Here is a 25,865-nt window from a genome sequence, read left to right as displayed (position 1 = left end):
ATTATAGTCTTGCTTTATATTATAGTACATTATATTATAGTCCCCCATGTTGTTTGATCTGCTGATAGGCCACAAAGTTTCATGGTGTTACGTGAATCTGTTCGGAAGTTATATGCCTTTTTATGAGAAGCCATGCCCCCTTGGCCAATCGGTGTGAAAAGTTAATCAGTTCATGACCAAACCCTCCACAGAGTTTCATGCAAATCCATTCAGAACTTCTGGAGTTATCCTGCTAACAGACAAACAGACGGAACGGGGCGACAACATAACCCCATAACATAACCTTTTTTCCTGTGTGAGGTGATGTCATTAAACCGCAATATAAGCTTTCATGTAATTGCTGTCCAGCAAAATCTAAACCTTTTTGAAATGTAAAAATGTGCTTGTATTATTCAACAAACATGCATTCATGATTATGTTAAGAGGGCATTTATTTTTATATATCATTTATTTTATTTTAAAGTTGCTTGTGTGTCATCTCATCTGTGTAGCCTGTTTCCTCTATGCAGTGGCTGACAGTATGAGGTGGCAATACACTCTTATCATACATGTATCTGTTATGATGGGGACAGCAAGAGAAAATGACCCATAGGTGCACAGTGATTTTGTAGTAGTTAATTACTGCCTTTCTGGACCCACATGTACCCCTGTTGGTTTGATTGAATATCACCAGCACCTTCTCTCCTGTGTCTCCCATATTCTGAATTGCTACTCTCTATTTCATAAAGTGAATGGACTGCTCATTGTCTTTTAAAAGATGACCCATAAGCCACAAAATCAGTGCATAGTGTGGGATATGTGACATTGCTCCAAGGAATCCATCGCAATTCTTTGCCACAGAAGAATGGGTGTATATTTGTTTCAAGATATCATGTAATATTTTATTTGTATAGCACATTTCATACACAGGTAAGCTCAGTGTGCTTTGCATTAAAAGACAAAAATAGTGACAATAAACATAAGGAAATACAATACACATAAAATACTCCACATAAATAAAATACCCTTTCAGCCACACATACAATGCATACACACACATAAAATACAGCTTTTTATAACCCCCTGACCTACTTCTACAACAGCACACACACACACACACACACACACAAACTACAGCAGAACCACACAAAGGCACACACAAACTTCCAAAGGCCTGAGAAAAAAGGAAGGTTTTAAGACTGTTGTATCAGACCTCAGGTCATTCTTTCTAATCCAAAAAAAGATGACAATTATCACCCAATACTCAATTGAAAAGGGCCAAACAAGTTCCTGAAGGTTTTGCCCTTCCGCATGTTGCAGAGAGCAGAGATTCTCCAGGCTGTCACACTGGAATATTGGTTCATGTCCATCGATTAGAAGAGGGCATACTGTACTTCCACGTTCCTCTGGTGCCCCATCACAGGCGGCCTCCGCTTTATGTTCAAGGGTCAGCTATATCAATTCAAGGTACTCCCATACCTGGACACCTGGCCGATCTGTGCCCAAAACTGGGAGCATGCAGTCAAAACCCAGAATATTGTATTGCCCGTATGGCCTTACTGTCAATTACATATAGTAATAGTTCCCTCACAGCCAGACAAATCGTCTATCGTTGAGATGTATAAATTTTCCAAAATTATTAATCGTATAAGCTTAAATTTATATTCTCTGTCAGATCATTTGGCATAATTTGTGGCTATATCTATTATTATTATAGAGAGCAGTCTCTGGTCTGGGTCCGCCGGTGTGTGGTGCCTGGAAATAGGGACAGAGTGGGACCTCACTGCTTCTGCCTCCTCTTTGCTGCAGACTAGACCATCCAACATAGGAACTTGCGTTTATTTTTAGGCTAGACGGACTTCCGGACACGTATGAGATTAAAATGAAGAGCAGAGGCTGTAATGACCCGCCAACCCCGGCACACTAAATGAGTCTCGAGGACGTACATTATCTAAACTGCGACAATGTTATTCAGATTCGGTGTGATTCTCACTCCGGAGTGCTCGGATGTTGAGGTGTTTGTTTTGGGTTCCCGTCCCGAAATGGGCCACTGGGACCCCAACAGGGCGGTGCAGATGAAAGCCACACAAAAAGTCCTGTCACAGCATGACCCGTGTCTCTGGACCGGCGACGTGCAGCTGGCAGAGCCGTGCAAAGACAGCCTGTGGTTCAAGTTCATCAGAAAAGTCAGCGGCACTTACGTCTGGGAAGGTAGATTATATCGCGATATTGTGCATGACGTGTTTATAAGGGTATAGGTGTTGTCACGTCACATACATTTAATTTGAATCCCTCCGTGCATAATATTACAGGTGCAAAAAAAAAAAAAAAAAAAAATCCGCCGCCATCTTTGGTTCATCCTTTTGTAATGCTTCTTTATAACCACGTGGTGGCGGTAAAGACACACCTCACATTTGCCATTCCTGCTGGCTGCTGCAATCCACTATACTTACCTGGAAATATCTTCCTGTTGCTGTAACATAAGAGAGCCATGTTATTATGTATTACTTACTTCTGGATTTGATGCTTTAACTGTTCTCCCATTCATCAAAATATAGCATTTTGTACAATAAAGGAAGTTTTGTGTAGCCTATGATTCCTCTGTTATTTGTTTAGGAAAGAAATCTTTATTGATGCCTTAGGCCTGTTTTGTCCATGTATGATCCCTCACTGGGCATCGGGTCACTATGTTGTCTTCTTTGTTACCAGGCAACGGTCCCCACCATGACAGATGTTGCATATATGATAAGAGGAACATGGTGGACGGAGTGTACTGCCACCCGATTGGTCACTGGATAGAGGAGACGGGCCACACAGATGAGATGAAACACACCACCAACTTTTACTTTGGCGTGGCCGATCAGAAAGCCATGCATTTCTCCAGGTAATACAATACAACAACAAAAAAGCCCTCTTGGCATGACTATGTATGTGAATGTCATGAATAACTGAATATCATGAGGTTCAGTGTCAGTTTAAATGATGCAGCTTGAAGTCTCCTCAATCCGCCCCTCTTGAATTTCATGTCATTTGCATATTCATACAATCTGTCTTCGCCTCACCTCTCTCGTCTCCGAAGAGAAATTGCACGAAACAACCTGCAAAACTGCCTAAGCACTCTTACATGCAGCCTGTAAGTGAGTTTTACTAATAGAGATGCATCATCCAACTCCGCGGTAATGAAATGCGATGCTTGTTGGAAGTTATTGTTTGTCTGCATTTGCGATGTGAAATCTGATGTGTACGCCTAATTTAATAACGCTATAAAATTAATGAGGTCCCCTGAGGCCAATGCATTGCCATACTAAAAGTCTGAGGAAAGGATCAGCCTCTCTTCCCATATTTTCCTTATGACTTTCAAAGCTAACCAATCCTTTCATTATGTCTCCTTTATTCTTTTATAGCTTCTGTGCATGGTTGAATTCTTCTGTGACCTGATATCGAATCTTTCACTTGGTTAAACAGAAAATAATTGTTCACTCCTCCAGCATCCTACTTTTTACACATTTTTGAGTAAAGAATAGAGTCAGAATGAAGTCACAACGTTATGCTGCCCCGCTCTTTGCCGATGAAACCTGTTGTAAGCTCTGCTCTCGCTCTCTTAACGGAGCAGACAAAGCCTCAATCACCCTCTTATGTCTACTGCTGGCCTTTTGTTTTTCTGACCTTGCTCTCTCCCATTCATTTGTAATTGACGTGTGAATGCGGCTCCTCTGAGTCAGTTAGCAATTCATCCAAAGGAACAAACATTGGAGGGCCGTACAAAAATTAAACCACTAGCAGGTGTGTTACGTCAGCCTCCTCAGTCTTCTTTGTGGATCTCATAGGGATTCAGCCAGAATTCAGTTTTATCTTTTGGGCACCTCATACAGTAGCTAGCTCGTTTTATTAGTGATAAATCCAACAGAGGAATGAGAAAGTGTTAATGACCCTAAATTGATTTGTATTAGAGGAGTGGGGAAAACCTTACAGAGGTGATTGATAGGAACTGTGTGTATGAAAAAGGCTCTCATCTTCATTCTCCTCCTCGCCATTCGTTTTTTATTTCCTCCCTCTTCACAAGTATTTTAGGGAGATAGCGAGTCAGTCTCATAACATCTCAATGACACGTTTGGCTAAATTAAGTCATTGACTGCTTCCAGATTGAATGGTTGCATTAAAAGCAGCCACTCTACGCTGCAGCTGAAATAGAGCTCAGCAGTTAATAATGGTTCTGAATCTATGAGGCTGTGGCTTCGTAAATGATGGGCGAATGACAGGAGAAATTTGATGATGCTAAATACACACACACACACACACACACACACAGACAACAATCAACACACGCCCACTTAACCTACCCCAACATGCCTTCCTTATTTAAGGCGCACTCTCCGTGTCATGGTATACCAGACACAGCAGAAATGAGGCTGGGTCCCCCTGAGGCAGTGAACACATTCCTTGCATAAGAAGCAGCGGGCTTGGCTGGTGCCGTCAGGTTTTAATTTGTGTCCAAAGACCTTACAAGGCTTATGTCAAGGACCTGTGTTCAGTAGGAGGCACCGTGCCCTTGTACCTCGCCTATTAATAGCTTTTTAAATTAGTCGCCCAGACCTTGTATCAGTGTAGCCCCAAGTATCATACACACTCACCTCTGCTATGTGCGTCTCATTATTTGATTCAAAGAGACTTTAACTCACTTTACAGGTGCCTTGTCCCTCATGCTTAAATTCAAAGGAGAGGAGACCCCAAGGACGCTAGGCCATGTTTGTAATGAGGTTTTTGAGCTTATGATTGTTGTACAAGTGGAGTAATTTGTTTGTTTTTCAATTATGAGGCAGTATTTAAGGCGAGCTACAAACAAAACATTGGTAACAACAAAGACATCAGCTTCAATTGTCAATTCTGATATTTTTTGCATTGTTTGCTTCTGTAAGGCCCACAGTTCATGAACAGAACAAAATGAAAACAACAAAGTAAAACAATAAAGCTGCTAGAACTAATAAAAAAAACAACAACATATTTTCACTTTTCACTCAGTCAGGATTAGCAAACTGTTGAAGAGCTGCCATGTTTGGAAACTGATACGCAGCATAGAGAATGAGGAAAATGATTTTACACAACTTGTAGATGCAAGAGATTCAAAGCACCAGTTTGCTGGGGGCAGTTGATTTTTATATGATTCTCTTGTTACATATTTGACATCCTCTGTGAGAGCAGGGAAGACAGAAAAGATTTGTAGAATAATGAGTTTCCTTAGGAACCAAACAGAAGTGTATTTCTTTAGCAGCAACATAGGACGTTAGAATAATCTACAACAGTGGTTCTCAACCTTTTTGGCTTGTGACCCCTTAAAACGAAGCGATGCCTACTCGCCACCACCCGTCATGTCACAGGTGTACATATGCAGAGTGGTGAACAGTTCAACAATTATGTTCCCTTTTTAGGTTGCTTCGTTTGATTACTTATCAGAGGCTGAAAACTATTCCGTATTTCTGAAGAAAAAAGCAAAATTAGAGAAAAATCTGAAAAAATACACTACCAGTCAAAATTGACACCTGATTGAATGTGCTATGTTTTTCATTCTCTTAAAGCCATTTTGATCTAAAGTCTTATGCTTAAATGCTTGAAATGTGTTTCTTAGACAAATATAAATAGTGAAGTTGATGCCTATGTATGAATTTCTTTCCAAAGCCTTTGTCTTTCCATCAAGGCAAAGGGCGGCTACTTTAAAGAATCTAAAATATAAGATAGTTTTGATTTGTTTAACAATTTTTTGGTCACTGCATAATTCCATTTGTGTTATTTCATAGTTTTGATGTCTTTACTATTATTCTAAAATGTGGAAAATAATAAGAATAAAGAAAAATGCGTATGTCCAAACTTTTGACTGGTAGTGTAGACATGATAATTAATTTCTATAGTAGAAATATGTTTTTTTCTTATCCCATAAATCATTGCGCGACCCCTCCACAATTATTTTGCGACCCCCTGGGGGGTCCCGACCCCCACGTCGAGAACCACTGATCTACAACAATGCTGTTTTTGCAGTGAGTTCTTCAGTAAAAGCCAGAGGTCTCCTGGTCACAGCCAGTCGCCAACAGGAGCAGAGAGGTCTCTGCAGTGCCACTCTGTGACTTCGCAGAGTAACAGCGTCCTTTCTTATACGTGTCACTTCCTCTGGCTGTTGAGCTTACGCATGCTAATGAGCACTAAATGGAGTCTGCCTCAGACCAGAGTGACCAGGCAGAAAATAAGAGGGAGGAGAGGTCAAGAAAATATCACTGCTAGGAGGGAGGGAGGGCGAAAGAAAGAAAGTGAGAGAGAGAGAAAGATGAAAGATGTTTGCTCTTCTGACAATATTCCCCTCTGCTTACCCTGCGAAGAGAAGAATGTGATAGGTGAACTGCTAAGGTCAGCGTGCCTGCGGTCTGTCTGAAAGTTACTGTCCAAAAATAACTAATCATTTTCCTCAGGAATCGCTTGAACTTCTGTGCAATTGCCACTCTCCTTCCCTCCCTCTTTATCCATTTCCTTTTTCCCTCAGTGTCTGGCGCTCTCTTTACACCCTGTCTGCTGTGATACTGCTATACTTCTAATCCCTCACCACATTTCTTCATTCCATACTTCCACCTTGCATCCTCTGTCCTAATGCTTTAGCCAGGCATTACTCTGGTATTGTAGACCCACTGATCTTATGTGACCCGGCACTATTCAATTGTGCACCACCTTGGGAACAAGAAGCATCGCTAGAATGTATTTTCTCTGCAGTAAACCCATTGGCCAGTCAGTCATCGGGTGGACCCCACAATGAGTCGTTGCAGCATGTGCAGCATATAATGAGGACTCTAATATGCAAATAAATAAACAATCCATCCCTGTTTGTGGCCCCCAGGGTGCTGCCACGAGTGTGGCTGGGCAGCTGCCCTCGCCAGGTGGAACATGTGACGCTCAAGCTAAAGCGGGAGTTGGACGTTACCGCGGTGATGAACTTCCAGACAGAGTGGGACGTGTTGAACAACTCCCACGGCTGCAGGCGCGACCCTGGAGAAGCCATGACCCCGGAGACCATGACGCATCTGTACAAGGACTGTGGCCTGGTGTACGTGTGGATGCCCACGCCTGATATGAGCACCGAGGGTGAGGGGAACTTGGTGACACATAAGAACGCATTTTAAGAATAATGTGAGACTTTGTTGGTCCCCGTTTTGCTTCACCCTAACCGTCGATGCAAGGTGGTTAATATGTATGTAAGTTAATCAGCACGTATGGCGTATGTTAAGTGTGATATAGCACTGAAAGCATCCTCCTGCATGTGTGTCCTCCTGCAGGTCGTGTCAGGATGCTTCCCCAGGCTGTATTCCTGCTGCATGGTCTCCTGGAGAACGGTCACACCGTCTACGTTCACTGTAACGCTGGAGTGGGCCGCTCCACTGCAGCTGTGTGCGGCCTGCTCATGTATGTCCTGGGCTGGAGCCTGAGGAAGGTGCAGTACTTTGTCACAGCCAGGAGGCCGGCGGTGTACATAGACGAGGAAGCTTTAGTCCAAGCCCGGGCAGACTTCATCCAGAAGTTTGGACAGCTGCGATCATCCGTCTCTTACCCAGAGACTTGAGAGTGTCCTCGCAGCGTTGAAAAATTGATGTAGAATTGACACTTAGGGGAGCTTCACTAGAGACTGTTGGAAAGTTAAAGTAGAACTAAAAATGATTGCATTTGAAGTTGAAATGCGAGGGGGAAGGAAAAACATTTGTATAGTCAGCATGATCTATATGGAAGGTGCCAGAAGGTGAAATAACTTCTGGGGAGAAAATAAACTTCTGTGCACTTCGATCTAATGCAAATGACCCGTTTTAGCTGAGTGGTTGTCATAACCTGGTCGATCCCCAGGTGTCCAGGGAGAGTTCTGCTGGCTGCCAGCATAGATTCTACAAGCAATTAATCCTGCTGTGATGTGTTAGCCTTTAACTTTGGGAAATACTCTCTGCCATTTAGCATATACGGATGCGGATTGCGCACTTTGGGCCAGCCGAGGACACGAGCAGTAGATCTCTGTAAATGTCCGCAGGGGTTTTTGGAAAGACCTTTTGTTTCGGCCTTGTTTGTATTAATCAATGAACACAGCTGACATTTTGAGAAGGCAACTTGCAGCTGATGTTGTGCTGATTTAAAGGGTGAACAGTAATGAGTGAGAGGGACTCGCAGCCAAACAGACCAATACCAGTCTAACAAAGAGCGAACGTAACAAGGCCAGAGACGTCGTGCAGGGTGAGGTTTCTCAGTTCAAGGTGCGAGGAGGGGAAGTCAAACAAGGAGAGAAATATAAACGCTCTTTCTGCTGCATGGTCTCCATCTCCTTTAGCATGTTGTGCTCCTCAGCAAAGGATTACTCCTTAGTCACTAATGCTTATGTGCCGTTTCTGAGAAGCTGCTGGTTCATTTCAGGAAGGGTGCAAAGGAAAGTCTCTTTTGTCGGGGAGAGGTCTTAATGCTACATGAAAATGGTATTTCCTGCCAAAGCAACAAATCAATTCCTAAAACCAAAAAGGCGACGTTGCCTCTCGCTTTCTATCAGAGGGATATTCAGCTTCCAGACAGAGAAGAATAGAACTCCGCCTTGGCTCTCGCACAGAGCCTGATAGCATTTCATCTTTGTTTATTTTTCCCACAGATGCTATTCCGACCTATCCTCTAAATAACAAAAGCAGCATCCCTGCCAGACCATTTTTAATGCATACATAATAAGACATTATAGGAATACGGTTTGGTTGTCAATTCTGAATTTCAGCCTAGACTCCTTTCGAGTATTTATTGCTTTTTTAAGATATATTGTTTTTTTATTATCTGTTCCTGATTTAAGACAACGTGAAAGTCGATGGGATTGTAGGAGAGGGGAAATTCTTCGCTCCCTGCACAGTTCTTTTGCCTGCTCATTACTTTTCTGCGAGTCCCTGTAGAAGAGAGCACCTTATGCTTGCGTTGCTTACTGACTAAGTACGGGTGTCAGCGGGGATGGGTGGGTGGATTGAGCATGCGTGTGCGCTCGTGGAAGCGAATCATTGTGGATCTCTAAACGTTCTAAAAATATTCACAAAGACTGAATACGAAATGAGTGAAATGTTTTTTCTTCTTTTTTTGAAGGAGGCAGAGTCTGTACGGGTGAAATTGTGTCTGTGTATACGTGTGTGTGTGTGTGTGGGGGGGGGGTAACGCTTAATGCATGTCAATGTAATTGGTAAACAAGATGCATTTATTATAATTATAATAAGAGCATAAAAAAGGTATTTGTAGTTCACGCTATTTCCAGCATCTGCCAATCACCCACACCAGTTACTCCAAATCTTTGCATTTAAATTAGAGTGAACATTAGAAAGCATTCGCAACCATCACCAAGACTGCTTTTTGTGTCGCAGAAGATTTTTTCATGTGGAACCCACAAATCTATGAATTGCACTTAAGCTCCATTTAATCCAGAATTTGCCATGGTGGATACACTGTGTACTTGTGTCTATTGTTCTAGCCTGCAATGTTCCTGCAAGCCATCAGCTTGTATTTATTCCCTCTGCTCCTCCTTTTACAGACACATTCATTCTGCTGATTTAAGCCTTCACAGACCCATTCTTTAAATTCGCCTCCGCAGTTCACCTTCCCATTCATCCCTTAATGGATCCGCCAACTGAGATTGATCATTTCCTGTTTTCTCTCTACTGTAAAATGAAATGAAATAAAAACTTAAGAGGAAAAACACCCCCGGGGTGGAAAGTACAGTTAATGGGCCAATCACCCCCTCTGAGCATACAGGGGCTTGGAGATGATAACGCATGGGTGGGACAAGTGGACAACAAGAATTATTCCAACAGTATGTCCAATGTCCTGTCAATCATGCCCAGAGGTGGGGTTTATGCTTTCACAAGCATGTTTGGTATAGTGTTCAATATTCATTAGAGGTATTTAATGCAGTAGCCTATTGGACTACATTTATGTGCAGATTAGTGCACACGAATGTAACTAAATTTAAACAGCTAAAGAAATTGTATTGGAATCCTGTCAGATCAAAGATACATGAGGAAGTAATAATTTCATTATTATTATTCACATGAGGAACAGGACCCTCTTGCTCTCAGACTGTTTAATTTTACCAATTTAAACCTCTGGAACAGTTTTTCCAGCGGGGTTGAAGACTCATTACTAGTGAACTATGCATATCTCCATAGCAGTAGGCCGACTGTAGTGATGAAATGAGAGTAATTTAGCTTGAGGACCGCTTTTCTTATGGTAAATCAATGAGTCCAACAGCAGTGATGTCTCCATTAGGTATGGACGAAAAGATTTTAATTGTCCAATTACACTGGGCGGCACAAAGTATTAGGAAAACATACTCTTTCCATGAAATAGACTGACCAGTTGAATTGAGGTTAAAGCTATAATAACTTATAATTTCAACCATTAAATCCACTTCAGTCATGGTGAGGGTATGAAATGAACAGGAGACAAGTTAAAGGAAAATCTTTAAGCCTTGCGACAATTGCCAAATGGATTGTGCAAAAGCATCTCAATATTAAGAAGGTGTTGTTGAAAGTTTGGCACCATGGACAGCAACATGTTACTGTGTTGACAGCGGTAGAATTTGAGGATTCTGTGCACTAGCCCACCGTGCAATTATTACTAGCCCAATATAGATAATGTAATGTTCAAGTGTAACAAAGCAGATGCTCTAAAATTCAATACATGCACTACTGGTCCTTACCTGCCCATCTGCATCGCCTCAGAAGAAATGTAGCATAGATAGTGAATCTGCTGCCTGACCTCGCTCACCAACTGGGCAACTGCTCCCTTTTCTGGACACACCCGCTCCCAAAATCACTCTCCTCGGATGAGCAGGCGGGCTTAATTTCATGCCATGTGTGTTACCATTTCAAGCCCATAAACAGGTGCTGCTCCAGAACTTTTCATATCTCCCCAAATCACTGTCCCCTGTACAACACACTATTGTCCTGTGAACATTGTGTGTGTGTGTGTCAGGATGGGTGGTGGGGGTGAATAACATTATAGAATAGCAGATGCAATCAGAAACCCTTTAAATGCAAAATAGAGGAATAGAAGAATCAGAAACCCTATAAATGTAAAATAGAGGACTACTGGAATTTGTCTTGATGTCACTGGTGCAGAGACAACATAGATAGTAACACAGTAGATACTGACACACATCGTACAGAGACAGTAACACCTTACATACAGTGCAATGAGACAGTGCAAGACATACTATGTACAGTAGAGTATACGTATCACTTTGGATACATTCAATATTAAATATTCAGTATTCTATGGCTGCAGTTATTCTCAACTTTTGCCTCATTTCATCCAACAGTTTGGCAACAAAGCTGTTTTCAGTAGAATAATCAGCCAGCCATGGAATATGCATCTTGACTAGGCTCATTAAACATCCCTCTGCTTTCTTTTGCATATCTGCAAGATGGACAGGCTGACCAATTTAAAGTCAGTAAGAGACACACTCACAAAAACACACATTATTTTTTTTACTTTCTGTTTATATCATTAAATTTAAGCAAGTCAGTTTCCTTTGGCTTTAGAGACTGAAATGTGCTTTTCCCAGAAGCATTTGGTCACATGATATTTTAAACATGAACTCTGTCCTTTCAAACATTTGCCATTTTCCTTGGGCTTCTATTAGCTTGCCCAGTCTGCAGCGGATGCTCATTCATCATGGAGGAGTAAAGCTCTCTCACCTGCACAGAGCGCTTCCACAAGTCACACATACAAAGGGCCCCAAATGATTTATATACATCACTTTCACTCTGGGAGCCCCTGGTCGATTTCCTTAATAGATTCTAGGTCCAGCAGTATCATTTGCATGATCTGCACTCACTGTGTGCTTATGGAAAACCTACTGATGGAGACACTGCTCTTGACTTCCCTCCCGGGCAGAACTCCAGTCACCCTGGGAGGCTCTGACTATAGATGGAGGACAGATGTGGTTTGACCAAATGGCTCTAGATTAACGGCCTCAGCTTACCTTGGGTGCTTCAGCGACATGCAGCAGCAACTCATGTTGTCGGAGGAGAGGAGCGAGGTTTATCTGATGCAGTTCAGGAACAACATCTGACTGCGAGACGCGCTGTGCAATATGAGGAGTTATGAGCAATGTCAGGGGGCTGGAAATAAAAGATCCAGGCATCCCAGGAGGCCAGGGCGCCATGAATTACAGAGCTGAATAATTAATAAATCTGTTATCAGGAAAGATGGCAAAGCCTCTTTGGGGTAAAAAACACATTTTCATGTTTATTTTTGTCTGTGTGTCATTTACCAAAATATGTGTCTCGTTTGTTTTCTGAGATGCACATAACTTTTTGTCCTTGCACTGTGGCAACATCGATAATAACATTAAGTATGTAATGACATACTTCAGTATTTATATATTGTATATTATGCAGCTCAATTTGGTGTGTTGTGTAATGTAAAAATATAAACATAGAGGAAGCAAAGTGCAAGACAAATTTATAAACATTAGAACGAATGCTACTATAGAGAGTAGGAATACTCCCAATGACAATTACCACATTGGTCCTTTACTGTGTGCACACTTCAGTGGATTGCAAGAGGACACAGACTTGCCACATTTGAACTCTGCAGTAGCTGCCGGCGACGTCATTGGCCAACTGATCTTTAATGCATAATTTGCAGTTTGAGTCATTCCAAAAGCAGCTCGTGGCAGTGCCCCAGTGATTTCATTCAATAATATCCAGCCTTTTAGCCCTGGGGACCCATAACAAGGACCATGCTGATGTATACAGACTTGACATTTCACCTGCAGACTGTGTGAATACAATCTGAAGTGTGGTTATTGCTGTAACACATAAGGCTTGTGCCCGATTCATTTCCCGATCAGTAGGTGGGCTTGAGCCTATACTCTGGGTGCACTTTATTTTGTTGTTAACAAGAACCTTATTGAGGTTTGTGTAAAGGGCGCCATGTTGCCCTTTCCTTGATGGGTCTTTTATAGACGTGTTGCACCATACATCTCTTATTTAATTAACTGCATAACAGGTGCACTTTGTTTTGCACAACTTACTCATCTTTCACTTGTTTTTGGACATTTTACATCAGTGATCTTACGTGAGCATGTGCTTCTTTGTCTAGTTTTTAGTTATGTCGAGTATTAAGTCGGTTTCACCTCCCAAAGAAAACTGGCACCATATTGGTTATACTACTGCCAATATTGATTATCAAATGTCATGTATTCATTGATTCCATATGTACATTCTTTGTTTTTGGTGATGTATGGTAGTGTTTGAATGGTGGTTATACCATTTAATAAATTACCAACTTGACAATTAGTTTCCCAGATGGTCTAGTTTGCATTCAACTCTGTTTGGCTGTTTGGTTTGGCATCAGTTCAGGCAAAGAACAGGTTGTGTCATTCTTTTCATTTTTATTAATTTTCACACTGTTAACCTGGTTTCTGTTCTGTTGCTTTTGCACCCAACTTTGCACCCTTACAGGTTGTACTTTAGTGGCAGCAGTCATTTCAGTTGAATATAAAACTAATTTTTGATTACATAAATCTTCTCTGAGAATGAACTGAATGGTTGCATTCATAATCCAGTGATTGTTCCATTGACTGGACTGTTGCTTTCCATGGAGTTCTAACTCCATGCTTTGGCAGATAAGTGTAGTCCAGATATGCGCACACACACACACAGACACACACACACACTCACACATACAACAGCGTATTGAGTCTTGTGTGTGCAAGCTTTGATAAGACAGACCCAGCTATGTGGAAGAAAGATTCATGGTGCGCTCATGCCATGCACTTCTCTACGTTTATTTATGTAAAGCACTTTGAATTGCTGTTGTGTATGAAATGTGCTATATAAATAAACTTGCCTTGCCTTGCCATACGTCTGAAGTTATTTAAAATTGTGGCACCAGAATTCTGTTCACCGCTGCTGGATTGCCCAGTGATTTTTAATTGAGAGACACAACTCTATACACTATAGACGATTATTCTTGGTGGTTGTAATGATTGCCTCACTTTACAACACTCAAGCACCATACTCATTTTAAGCACATTACTGTTCATCATAGGGAAAGGAAGGATGGTGGAGGAGGGAAATGAGAAATGGATGAAGTAAGTCATTTACTTTGACAAGCCTCCACCACGGCCAATCACTGGGCCACTGTAGTGACTGGGTCCCTGTAGAATCCATTCTTGCTGTCAATACCTCTGTTGTCCTCTCCATCTTCCACATCGCCACCCATTGATCAGTGTCAGCAGGACACATCCCAATATGAATGGGATAGATAGAGGGAGATAGAGCTGTTCTGTAGTGATTAGAGAGTGTGTGTGTGTGTGTGTGTGTGTGTGTGTGTGTGTGTGTGTCTGTGTGTGACAGCGAGAACAAGAGTGAGAGTGTGAGGTAGTGCGTTGTGCGTAAGCCCCACTCAAAATAGCAAGAAGGCGAGATGAAGACAAGTTGTCCTATGTCTTTATATGTCATTTTGCTTTATGAAATAAAATCTTACCGCATTGAATCAAATGCTACATTGAATCAAATGCTATGCTGGGTGGCACATCATTTATCATGCTCAACCCAGACTGACAGCACGCTCACTTCGCAGGTAGAGGCCAGGTTCACTGACCTTGGACTTGGCTAATAGAGATGTATCAGCAATCAATGAATTCCATCTCTTACCCGGGGCTCTGGTCTGGCGTCTGTCCACTCTCCTCTCTGCGTAGTCTGTATGACCCTGCATCGGTCAAACATGAGAGGCAAACCAAAGACCTTGAGTCATTTAGAGGATGGAGGAGACATTGGCTCTACGACTCACTTGTCACAAATCTCCTAGCAACCACGTCTGGAGCCGTCATGGAGGTCGAGTGGAGAATTAGCTGTGTGCAAATAATGGCTAAATATATAACAACCATGCTAGAAAAAGAGAGATACCTGAAAAAGTCTGTTGTAACGTGGGTGTAGGTTAATTCAGTAATTTTATAAGCAAAACTTATAGGGCTGATGAAGTAGATTTGTTTCCAAATTTCGGTTTCGGTTTGACACAGTGAACTGTCTTGTTTTAGCTCTAGCCCCGTTGGTCCTTGTCCCTACACCGAAACAGCTTGAGAAGATTCAGCTCAGTTAACCTAAACAAAGTTGTTTTTTGGCTTTGTTAGCTAGTTAACTAGAAAGCAGGTTCATGTTTAATCATTCTAGTAACACTAGCTTCTACTAGATACATTAGTTTACGAATCAGATGTGTTTATCAGACGCTAAACACAAAATTTATCAGATTTATCAGCAGTGACTAGATTAATTCCCAAGCAGTGTGGAAATCAACCATGTCTATTGAACACCCCAAGGAACCGTACTGTCACCATTCCTATTCACCCTCTACACCTTGGACTTCCGCTTCAACTCTGGATCGTGCCACCTACAGAAGTTCTCTGATGACTCCTGCATTGTCGGCTGCATCACGGAGGACAATGAGGAGGAATACAGAGACCTGGTGGAGAGCTTTCTCGGTTGGTGTGACAACAACCACCTCCAGCTCAACATCACGAAGACCAAGGAGCTGGTGGTGGACTTCAGAAGGAGTAGGAAGCCCCCAACCCCTGTCACCATCCAGGGGGAGGAGGTAGAGATGGTGAACTCCTATTGGTTCCTAGGAGTGCAGCTCAACAATAAACTGGACTGGTCGGACAACACTGAGGCTCTACAGGAAAGGACAGAGCAGGCTGTACTTCCTGAGGAGACTCAGGTCCTTCAACGTGTGCAACAGGCTGCTGCAGATGTTCTACCAGTCTGTAGTAGCCAGTACGCTCTTCTTTGCTGTGGTGTGCTGGGGAGGCAGCATCAAGGCAGGGGAAGCCAACAGACTTAACAAGCTGGTGAGGAAGGCCAGCTCTGTAGTGGGACACAAACTGGACAGTCTGGAGGCAGTGGCAGAGAGGAGGATGAGGGGAAAGATCAATGCCATCCTGGAGAACCCCTCTCACCCTCTCTACAATGTGCTGAGGCTGATGAGGAGCAGCTTCAGCCACAGGCTCCTCCTCCCACGCTGCAGGACGGAGCGCCTCAGGCGTTCCTTCCTGCCTGTACTTGTTTTCCTTACTGTTCTGCCATTTGCTGCTGTGGCACCTGAATTTCCCCATGGGGATTAATAAAGTGCTATCTTATCTTATCTTATCTTATCTTATCTTATCTTATCTTATATTTTATATATTAAAAGCAAAATGGACTCTCTGTGAAGAAACAGCCCTTGATTGCATCACTGTGGTGCCCATAATAACAGTAAAGAATGCCCTCTTGGGTATTATTGCTATGTCAAAACTGCTGCTGTAGTCCATAGCAACTGTGTTAGGTCATCCTCCATCCTCCAGCCTCAGAGATGACACACATCAAGGTGGCAATCAGCGGCCTGTCTGTCTGTAGAGTGACCTCTGAGGTGATTATCCTACCTTGACCCCAGTTGAGAGGAAACAGACACAAACCTGATAGAGAAGGGTCAAACATGGCACCTTTTTTGTCCTGGGTTGTTGTGATATAGTTTTTATTGGGCTCCACCCTGGATGTAGATGGCAGGTGATCTTTATGAACTATGAATTAATAATTAATTAAATACTAATAGTGATACTGCACATACTACACTTACTACCACCTGCATGCTTCAGTGAGCCAAAAGACCACAATCCCCACATTCTCCACTGTAATCTTGTGATTTTTTTTAACAAATGCACACCTTTTAATGAATGCTTTGCAGCTTGGCCAGAAAATAACTGGCATTAACAACTCAAAGTCAGACCACTTCAGGTGAATGGATATTATTCCCCTCAGCCAGCTGCACCGTCAGTTACACAAATGGAGAATTGTTAACAATAAAAGGTTTACTTCTGCACTCAGGCTTATTAGCTGCAAAATTAACCTGTAATTCTCCTCTGTGAGTGAAAGAAATAGGAGTGCGGGCGATAGCGGCATTCATTTAGCTCTTATGAAAGTTGTCTTCACCTAGTGGATTTCTTCTGTTTATGAAACGGGGGGAAGGTGTGAGCTCAGAGGGGGCGCTGACCTTATGGAGAAGGGTTGAAGCCTTGGATGAGGGGAAGAAAAGGTAATACTTCTAATGAAATCCTCCTCCTCTCCAGACTCTCTTTCTGGGGGGAAAACCTGTGGGTCTAACAACTTTAATGAATGATTTAATGAAATGATAGCAAACCTGCATTGTTTTTGTGTTCTAATCAAACTAAAAGGTCTTTGATTAGAATATGAATCAAACTGAAGTCCTCTGAAGATATTTATATGGTTGTGTGTGAGGAGGAAGATGCACTTTTTCCACTGCTGTGCCGTAGAGTTACAGCATTATAAATCTGGGCCTCAGATGCCATAAATTAGTATCATATAACTGTTATTGATGCTCACATTCCAAACAGTTTCTCCCCTCATCTGCCTCTAGAGGAAGACAGACATGTTTGACAGGTTTATCAAAACACATCAGTCAATTCTGTCTGTTCTCTAAATCATGTCTTATGCTTTAATTTTGGACTTCATTTTGGCATATTGTCTTCTGTCTCAATAATCCATCATGCGGCTTTGCTGTGAATATGGCAGAAAGCGACACATCACAAAGAAAAGAGATGTCTCCATTGAGAATAATGTGCTGTGTGTGTGTGTGTGTGTGTATGTGTGTGCACAAAGTGTTTGTATTCATGTGCTTTCCTCGCCACAAGTTTGTCATTTTGCTTGAACTAAACCAGACTGGACAGGTATACAGTGCTCTATGAAAAGAGCTCGTTTGAAGAAGTTTTTAGCACGTAATTAAACCGGCTAGCCTTTAGAGAAAGGGAATAGCGATTGTGTGGCCATGCATGATAAGTGGGCTTGCCTCACCATTTTCTTTCCCCCTGCCTGAGTCAGTGATGCCAGATGCCAAAGCTGACAGCTCAGTTAACATGGTAATCATGAGATCAATGAGCGCTAAACGATCCAGTGAACGACACGTCCATCATTTCAGCACGGCTCTATAGGGAGAAGGCTGCAATGTGATGTGTATCATGGTGGTTTATTCTGACTTTAGCCTTTATTATCAGAATCAAAATCAGAATCATTTCATTTGCTAAATACAATAAATGTACAGGAATTTGTCTTGGCACTGCTGGAGAGACGCACTACATTGTCTCTGTTAACAGTTCTCAAGTGTTTCACTTAGTTTTGCAGTATCAACAACTTGCTTAGTATCACAGCACATACTGACACATTTGGTACAAGGAAAGATCATTACCTCAGATGTCAACCACAACTATGATCATCTACTTTTATCTTTGGAACACAGCCTCACCACTGCTTCTTCTTTTGACTTATTTTGTCTGCTAGGAAAGCGTCGACTTTGAAACAGAGAAGAGTGGGAGCCCAGATGATAGCTATGACCAATCCAAATGTCCCTGAACATCTCTGTATACCAAATCCTAGGCAGGGCTGCTGTTTCACTGAGGAAAATGGATCCAACATGGCTGCCATGGTCCCATCTGATGCCCCACTATGTCTGCGTTGTCCGTGATCACACCGACCCAGCAGGCCACGGAGGGGCAGAGGAAGAGCTAAAGTGGGTTGACAGCGACAGAGCGTGACTCTAACCCTCTTCGTCACCCTCCTCACCCTCACGCTATTTGACATGGACTCCCTGCCACAACAGATAACATTTACCACAGAGGAGCGAACAACCCTGCACAGATGGACCAGACTCCAACACACACACACACACACACACACACACTGCCACTGACCTCTTTTCACCACCTTGGATACTCACACCTGATACTCTATTCACATGGAAGAGTTGCGGAAAGAAACACAGTCTCTACTTAATTGTCATTTAAGGAGGCGTTCTCAATTGACCTACCCATTCAAATAAACATTTCCAAGATGGCAATCAGCAGGCTGTAAAATGCCAAGCTAACTATCGTTTTATGCAAATGTCTTACATATAGCCTGGGTATTCACAGTGCTGAAAGCTGATGAAAGCATCTTATCATTTACAAGGCATTAGAGGGGCTAACCAGATAATGACTCACTCAACACAATGGGAGGCATATTCAGATTAACCCCCCCGGCTAATGGACATCTTTGGACCTAATGTGATTTTCTCTCTTTCAATCTAATATGCTGGCTGGTGGACAATTGGAAAATGGGGTATTTTTCTGTCCCTGTTTGGCAACAACACTCTTCATCGGGAACCGAGAATTGCTTCGCAGAGCTTTTCCTTGTCCAAATCGAAGTCTCTCTGTTATGCTTGTCTAGCAGAGCTGGGAGTTGAAAAGAGGAAAACTCTGACGTTGTCGATACCATTAAAAGTTCATTTGGTGTGTTTATTGTGTCTTTGGATGATGAATCCGAACATCATTAATAGGACGGTCCCATGTGTGTCGGGATGAGCAAACATATGGCTGCCAGAACCCCGGACCGCCAGACTCATAAATCACCAGTGACAACAGATAATGAATGCAGGCCTATCGGAGAAGATTGGTTTGCCCAACTCTATATTAGCTCTGTGAAGAGACGGTAGAATGTACTTTCCCAAGAGAATCCAAAACATGAACTATATCAGAAAGCCTATTATGTACTGTATGAATTAGTTAAAACCAAGGCTAAGAATGTATTTAGCTACAGTGCATCTATATGTGTCATGTGGCCCCGCAGCAATGCTGCATTCAAATTCAGCCCTGAATACTGCTGCTTTTGTGTGTCTCGCTCTTCCTGATATTTGTCCTATATCATTTTGTTCTATGGTTGATTGTTGATCAGTTAGATCTAGTTAGGCTCATTCTCTGTAAAGTCCTTTGAGACATGCTTATGATAAAGAGCTGTTATATAAACTGCTGTATAAACTAACAGACTTGAATTTGAACTTTAAATAACCCTAATTTCATTATATCCATATACTGTATATCCGCGTTGTCTTTTAAATTGTGCTCACAAACTTAGAGCTGAAACTTCTCTATCCTGATATTTATTTATTTAATGTTTATTTGATAGGGACAGATGCATTAAGCATAGAGAATTGCACAACAATTATCCAATGCAATGCATCACAGCATGTATAGCTACTGCTAATTTCCAATGCCCGTCCCTAGAAGGGCCTTTAAAATAACAGACATAAAACATGTTACATGAATGCAGCTATGAGAGAGGTATCTGGTCAAGTTCACTGCTCATTTTGCTCCCTGTAGTCCTGAAGATCTGCTCTCTCTTCCTCGCCTTCATTACTGTTCCTCGTCAGCACATCTGGGCCCCGCAGCCAGACAGATGGAAAGTAGATGAGGCCTGTCTTTAGTCTGGGGACCAAGCCAGGTGTTCAGAACTTACATCAGGAATATATTGGTCCGATCAACTCCCAACAGACATTAATAAGGGCCTCAAAGTTTGGTGAACATGAATATGATGGCAAAGACTTGAGGCAAAATATTCACAGGTGAATTAGTGTTGCAGAGCAGACAAATATGATATCAGTTGTCAGATACTCTTAAGCAAGCTGACATATTAAGGGAGTTGAATGGAGGTGAAGTTCATATAGTAGTTAATGAGACACTTGAAGAGTTTACCTTTCCTGACAAATTACTTGCTCTGAGACTAGTCTATCATGACTTTGCAAATGAAGCGGTAGGAGGAAGAAGTTTGCACTTTTGGGCTGTTCCCCTATCTGTCTTTATCTTCAGAAAGAAAGTTCCATTCCATTCAATGTCAATCTTTCAACCTGAGTATACCAGTTATCTCTCTCTCTCTCTTTCTCATTCCCTCACACACACACATACACACACACACACACACACACACACACACACACACACACACACTCACATGCAGATGCACACACAGGCACACACAATTTCACTTGAAATCCCTCCCTAAATTATCCTGCAACTCTGGGGGGCTGTGAAACTGCCAAGTTGATGGGAGGGCAGAAGGGGATTGTGGGTAATTTCATGTCACATTTCCAGCAGACTGATGTCTCTTTGGACAGATAATAGCCTACAGCACACAGTGACAGAAAAGGCAAAGTCATAGCACACCCTCTCTTCAAATACTATAAATTTCCACATACCCAGAAACCGTCTCTGTATTTTTCTGAGGGGTATTTTCAATTTTTCCACATTTGTGAATTTGCATAAACATATGGAAATTATGTGTTTGTCTGAATATTGCCATTATCTTGCTCCCTGGTCGCATTGGCTTCGCTAATAATATGCTGCCACTGCCACTTGAGCAGTGCATGGATTACTTTGAATAAATTTACACATTCACCCTCGCACTTATTTCTGCCCCATTAGTGAGGGTGAATGGGTTCCACCTCTGTCAAATTCGGAGGTCCTCCTGTGACCTTGGGGACGCGGATGATGGGGCTAAACTTTCGCTTCCAATGTCCAGCCAACCTCCTGCAACACACAATGACAGAAAGAGCCAAAAGCCAATGAATCAGGCAACAATGCAGCAGCAAAGCCAGCTCATTGGGAATCACATCACACGACCCAGCTGAATAGAAAGACCATGTCTATGCAGATGACCAGTGCATCTCTACCCACAGGTTATGTCATCAGAAGTTCTCATCTTCTTTCTCTCTCTACTTGTCTGTGTCTTCAGTCTTTTTTTCCCCCTCTCCCTCTTCTTCGTTTCTGTCTCTTCTTCGGTTGCAAAAATCGCTCAGGTGAGACAGTCGCCCAGCAGAATCTGTGATCTAATCTGAGCCCCTTGCCGCCTCATGGTGAACCTCATTCTCTCTCCTCTCTCACCCCCGCGTTTTCTCTCATCCTCCAAATCCACCCATTCCCTTACTCTTGCTTTACTCTCCTTCACTTTTCTGGTCTCGTCGTTCTCTTTCGCCTCTCCCTCGTCTCGCCTCCTCTTTCCTTTCCGTCTTTAGTATACCTCACGCCGCTGCACCGCCGGCTGAAGGCTTGTCCTTCCAAAAGTAGTATTCTCTAAATAAACACATGATTTATAATGCCCATTAGCGAGAAGACATAGAGACTCGGGGAAAAAAAAACATTAAAGCGCCGGCTGCTTCATTGACTGCCAGAGCTGACGACATTGTCTCGTTTTTTTGGTGTCTGCTGTTAATTTAGTTTGGCATCTCCACCGGCAGAAAATTGGAATATGTTTGGGTCCATGCTTCAGCGGGCACGGTAAACGGTGCATCTTCACACACAAGCAGATGCAGTCAGACGTGAACCCCATCTACCCCCTCCGCCCCCCACCTTCCCATGCACACACACACACTCACACACACTCATTTTATACACAGAAATCAAGCCTTTTACGCTTTGCCATGCTTCAAGGAGGCCATGGCGAAGACAATACCTCATTTTGCCCAGAAAGAAGGAAACGTTTTTCTCTTGCTCACTGGTGTGGAGAACAAGAAAAAGATTGAAAGGGACCAAAACATGATTCAACAAATTAAGGAAAAGGGGAAAGGGTTTTTGTTAAATGTCGTCAAAGCAATGGCTTCATCTCTGCTGACTCCCTGTGTGAATAAAATGCATGCAAATACAAAAGTCACATGTTTTGGTTTGATGCAGGTCTGCGTGTTCTTATGTGTAAAAAAAACATATTCCCACATGTTGAAATGTACCGCCAACATGCAGTGGAGTGGTCTGAGGGTCTATGAAAAGCAACACTATACACAGCAGTTGTTACTAAGGGAACACTAGATTTATGGGCGCTTTTGATGATTCTCAGCAAAAGCCTGTCCTTTGTATTGGAAAGCAACTGCATCATTTTGATGTTCCATGACAACTAAAAACAAATACCGGTAGATAGTGGATTCATTTCAAGCATGAAGACTTTTTTTTTTAGGTTTTACGGTATTTCAAACTTTTAGAGAAAAAAAAATAACTTCCTCCTTCCACACAAAAGAATAAAACATCTTAAATCTTATTTTTATGATGTGTTCCTCTCTGAAAAAACAGCAGGTGTGAATCTTAGACAAGTGCAAGTGCTGAGAAAATCCAACTGGCTACTTTGAGCATCCATCAACTGTGAGGACCCCAAGGCATCATGTTAGGTGGCCCGATGTTAAAAGCCCAGTATAAACTCCAGCCCACACACACACACACACACACAGCTGTCAGAGCTCTTGGCCTCGGCACTCACTCTCACTAACAGTCGTCTCCTTTGCCCAGTGTGAAGAGTGGTTCTGCTACTTCAGCATTCATCCGGCTCTGACATGTCCGCCTCTCGACTTGCCTCTCGCCCACTGCCATGCCAAATATTCCCTCCAATTCTCTATCTGCAGCCTCCGCCCTCAGGAAGGAACGTGTTGGACTGTAGAGAACAAGAGAGAGAGAAAAAGTCGAGAGAACTGAAATGTTTGGATGCGGTCTTGACACTGAGTCATGGTGTTGTAAGCTTGTCCGGAAATCAGATTAAATTGCGGTGTGTGTGTGTGTGTGTGTGTGTGTGTGTGTGTGTGTGTGTGTGTGCCTGTCTTTGTTTGTCTTTGTGTGTGTTCAAGTCCAAGTACAGTCCAGTCCAATTCTCTGCTGTCAGCTGTGAGGACATGGAGGCAGAAGTGAGTTGTATTTGCTATCAGTGTGTTGCAGGAAAAATATCACACACACATTACTATGAGATGCTCAAGTTTTTAGCACCTCGGGCATGTAAACAACAGCTCCAGAGGTACACACTCTTATGTGACAATTCTCAACAGCCCTCTGCTTCATTTAATAAGCGGTCCTGTGTGGCAGCATTGAACATGTCCTGCAGCCAAAATAGTAAGTAAGTGAATGAATTTCCTAAGTAGCTGCAGTTCTTCACTATACAGAAAAGGACAGTGAAGAGCTGTCCCAGGAACTGAAGGTGGTCGTTAATCAGAACTGTATGTCCCTTTGTGCATGAAGTAAAATAAAACCAAGATGGAGTCAGTACCATCACAAGAGCCATCAGAAGATAAACATGTTGGAAGTGATTTATCCATCAGCCGCTCACTTGTTCCACCACCTGCCATTGGGAGAAACTCTGACAGCTTTAGCTCTGTTTGCACTGGAAAAACAGCAGCCCTGTTTTGTGCCATAAAGCAATATTATTTTGTGCGGTAAAGCAATCCAGAACATTTTGCGAGACACCACCCAGTGGCACACAATGTAAAAGGCAGTGTAGGGGGCTGGTAGAGGCTGCCAATGCTCTTGGCAATGGTCTTGTTTGTGTAGTTTAATTATACTAATGTCTCAAAATGAATGTGGTAATGATTTACTGATGTTAAAACGCTACAACTAGCACTTTAAAGTACTTTGCTTAGGGACATTTTGATGGTAGTTGTCAAGGGAGGGAAGAGCCTCATTCCCTCAATTCCCCCAACTAGATTCTCTCAGTAAATCTAGGGACTCAAACCGTCGCCCTTCCGGTGATGAGATTGCTTCTCTAACCTTTAGGCTAACGCTGTCACATCCACTGGAGATGAAGATCGTGGTCTGTCCCGAGGCCACAGACCCGTTCCTGAGGATGGAGCCTCATTCGCACAAAGGCCTTACTATTAGATTTAATAATTAAAGAACATTTGATGGAAGAAATGTGTGCAGGTGGAAATCCGCTTCGAGTTATTTAGAAACCTTGAACTTGACACGTATAAAGGTCCCAGCTCCATAGCAACTCCCAAATTGAAGAGTGTACATCTTAAAAAAGTGACAGGTGTACAATGCTGCATAACAAAACAGGAAAAGCCTTGACTGATGGTAATTGTTCGAGGATGTGGAGAGCCTAACCCCTCCCCTCAGGACAATAGCCTGCCTTCCTTACCCCTACCTAGTATGAGTAACAGAAGGTTATTCGCATGCGCTCAAACCGTGGAGGCACTTTATGTTAATTCAGGAAATTCCTGACTACAGAAAATCATGAAATTCGTGTCTATGGTATTCATATATTGGATAATTTCATCTTTTAGCACACAAGATTGGAGACTTTTGACGTAACCCCCTAAATCACAATTATAGATTTGAATTGGGTGGTGGTAAACTCAAAACATCTTGTTGGAGCAAGATGGAGGACATGAAGAGACAGAAATCTATCTGTCATATGACACATTTCATACAACGAATTTAACACAAGGCACTTCACAGAATGATTAAAAAAAGATAGATGCTACATAGATAGACGACTGAAATGGAGAATCAACAGCGATGTACCATGGTGATGAGTGCAAGATTGGTTTTATCCATCTGTGTGGTGCTTGAAAAGAGAGAGCCACCCAGGAGTTCTCCAGAACAAGGTCTCTGATTGGGTTGTGTAATTTGGGGGCAGAGACGATGTTGGGCTCTGATTGCCGGGAGGCATGGAGACAAAATGGAGGGAATGGAGGGGTGGAGGAACGAGAAGAGAGGGTTGATTTGGCTTGGTACGGGGGCTGTCGGCCAATTTCTTCTGCGTGTACATACTGATGGCTGACTGATGAGCAGGAGCTTCAAAATGGAAAGTGGAGAGAAATGGGAGGAAATAAAATTGAGTGGCAAAGGATAAGGGCACATTTAAGAGATGACAAAGGTAGTTGGAAACTCCTCTGCACTGGGCTCAGAAGACTCTGCAAATGCCACAGAAACTATTGAAAGTAAGAGCAGTGATATTCAAACTTGCAAGTTCTGATTCAAGCGATCTGGTATTCAAAGTATTCTGTTACATCATCACACAGCCATCTGGGTAGGAAAATAACAGGTGATTGTAATAAATTAACAGGTGATTGTAATAAATTAACAGGTGATTATAATCAACTGACAGCCACAGCCAATGAGCTGTGTGTATGGTAAAGCACCATATTGGTAGGACATTCATGGGGATGGTACGAATAGAAGCTGTTTAATTTGTGCTGTAAAGTGTACCAGAGAGCATTCTCTGCCTGCTTGTCTGCCAAACAAG

The 25,865-nt window shown here is 42.6% G+C and overlaps 1 protein-coding gene across 1 annotated transcript; it reads left to right on the top strand.

Moving 5' to 3' along the window:
* The first annotated feature begins 1,854 nt into the window (after positions 1-1,854).
* epm2a (EPM2A glucan phosphatase, laforin) lies at positions 1,855-7,573 on the top strand. The gene is made up of 4 exons (XM_071915819.2): positions 1,855-2,190; positions 2,689-2,863; positions 6,854-7,098; positions 7,290-7,573. The coding sequence occupies exons 1-4, from the start codon at positions 1,944-1,946 to the stop codon at positions 7,571-7,573; spliced, it is 951 nt and encodes a 316-aa protein (XP_071771920.2). The 5' UTR covers positions 1,855-1,943.
* Positions 7,574-25,865: the final 18,292 nt, after the last annotated feature.

The sequence above is a fragment of the Centroberyx gerrardi genome, chromosome 18 (genome assembly GCF_048128805.1).
Source record: "Centroberyx gerrardi isolate f3 chromosome 18, fCenGer3.hap1.cur.20231027, whole genome shotgun sequence".
Taxonomy (NCBI): Eukaryota; Metazoa; Chordata; class Actinopteri; order Beryciformes; family Berycidae; genus Centroberyx; species Centroberyx gerrardi.
The sequence above is the reverse complement of the archived record's forward strand: the minus strand, read 5'-3'. Positions and strand labels throughout refer to the sequence as shown.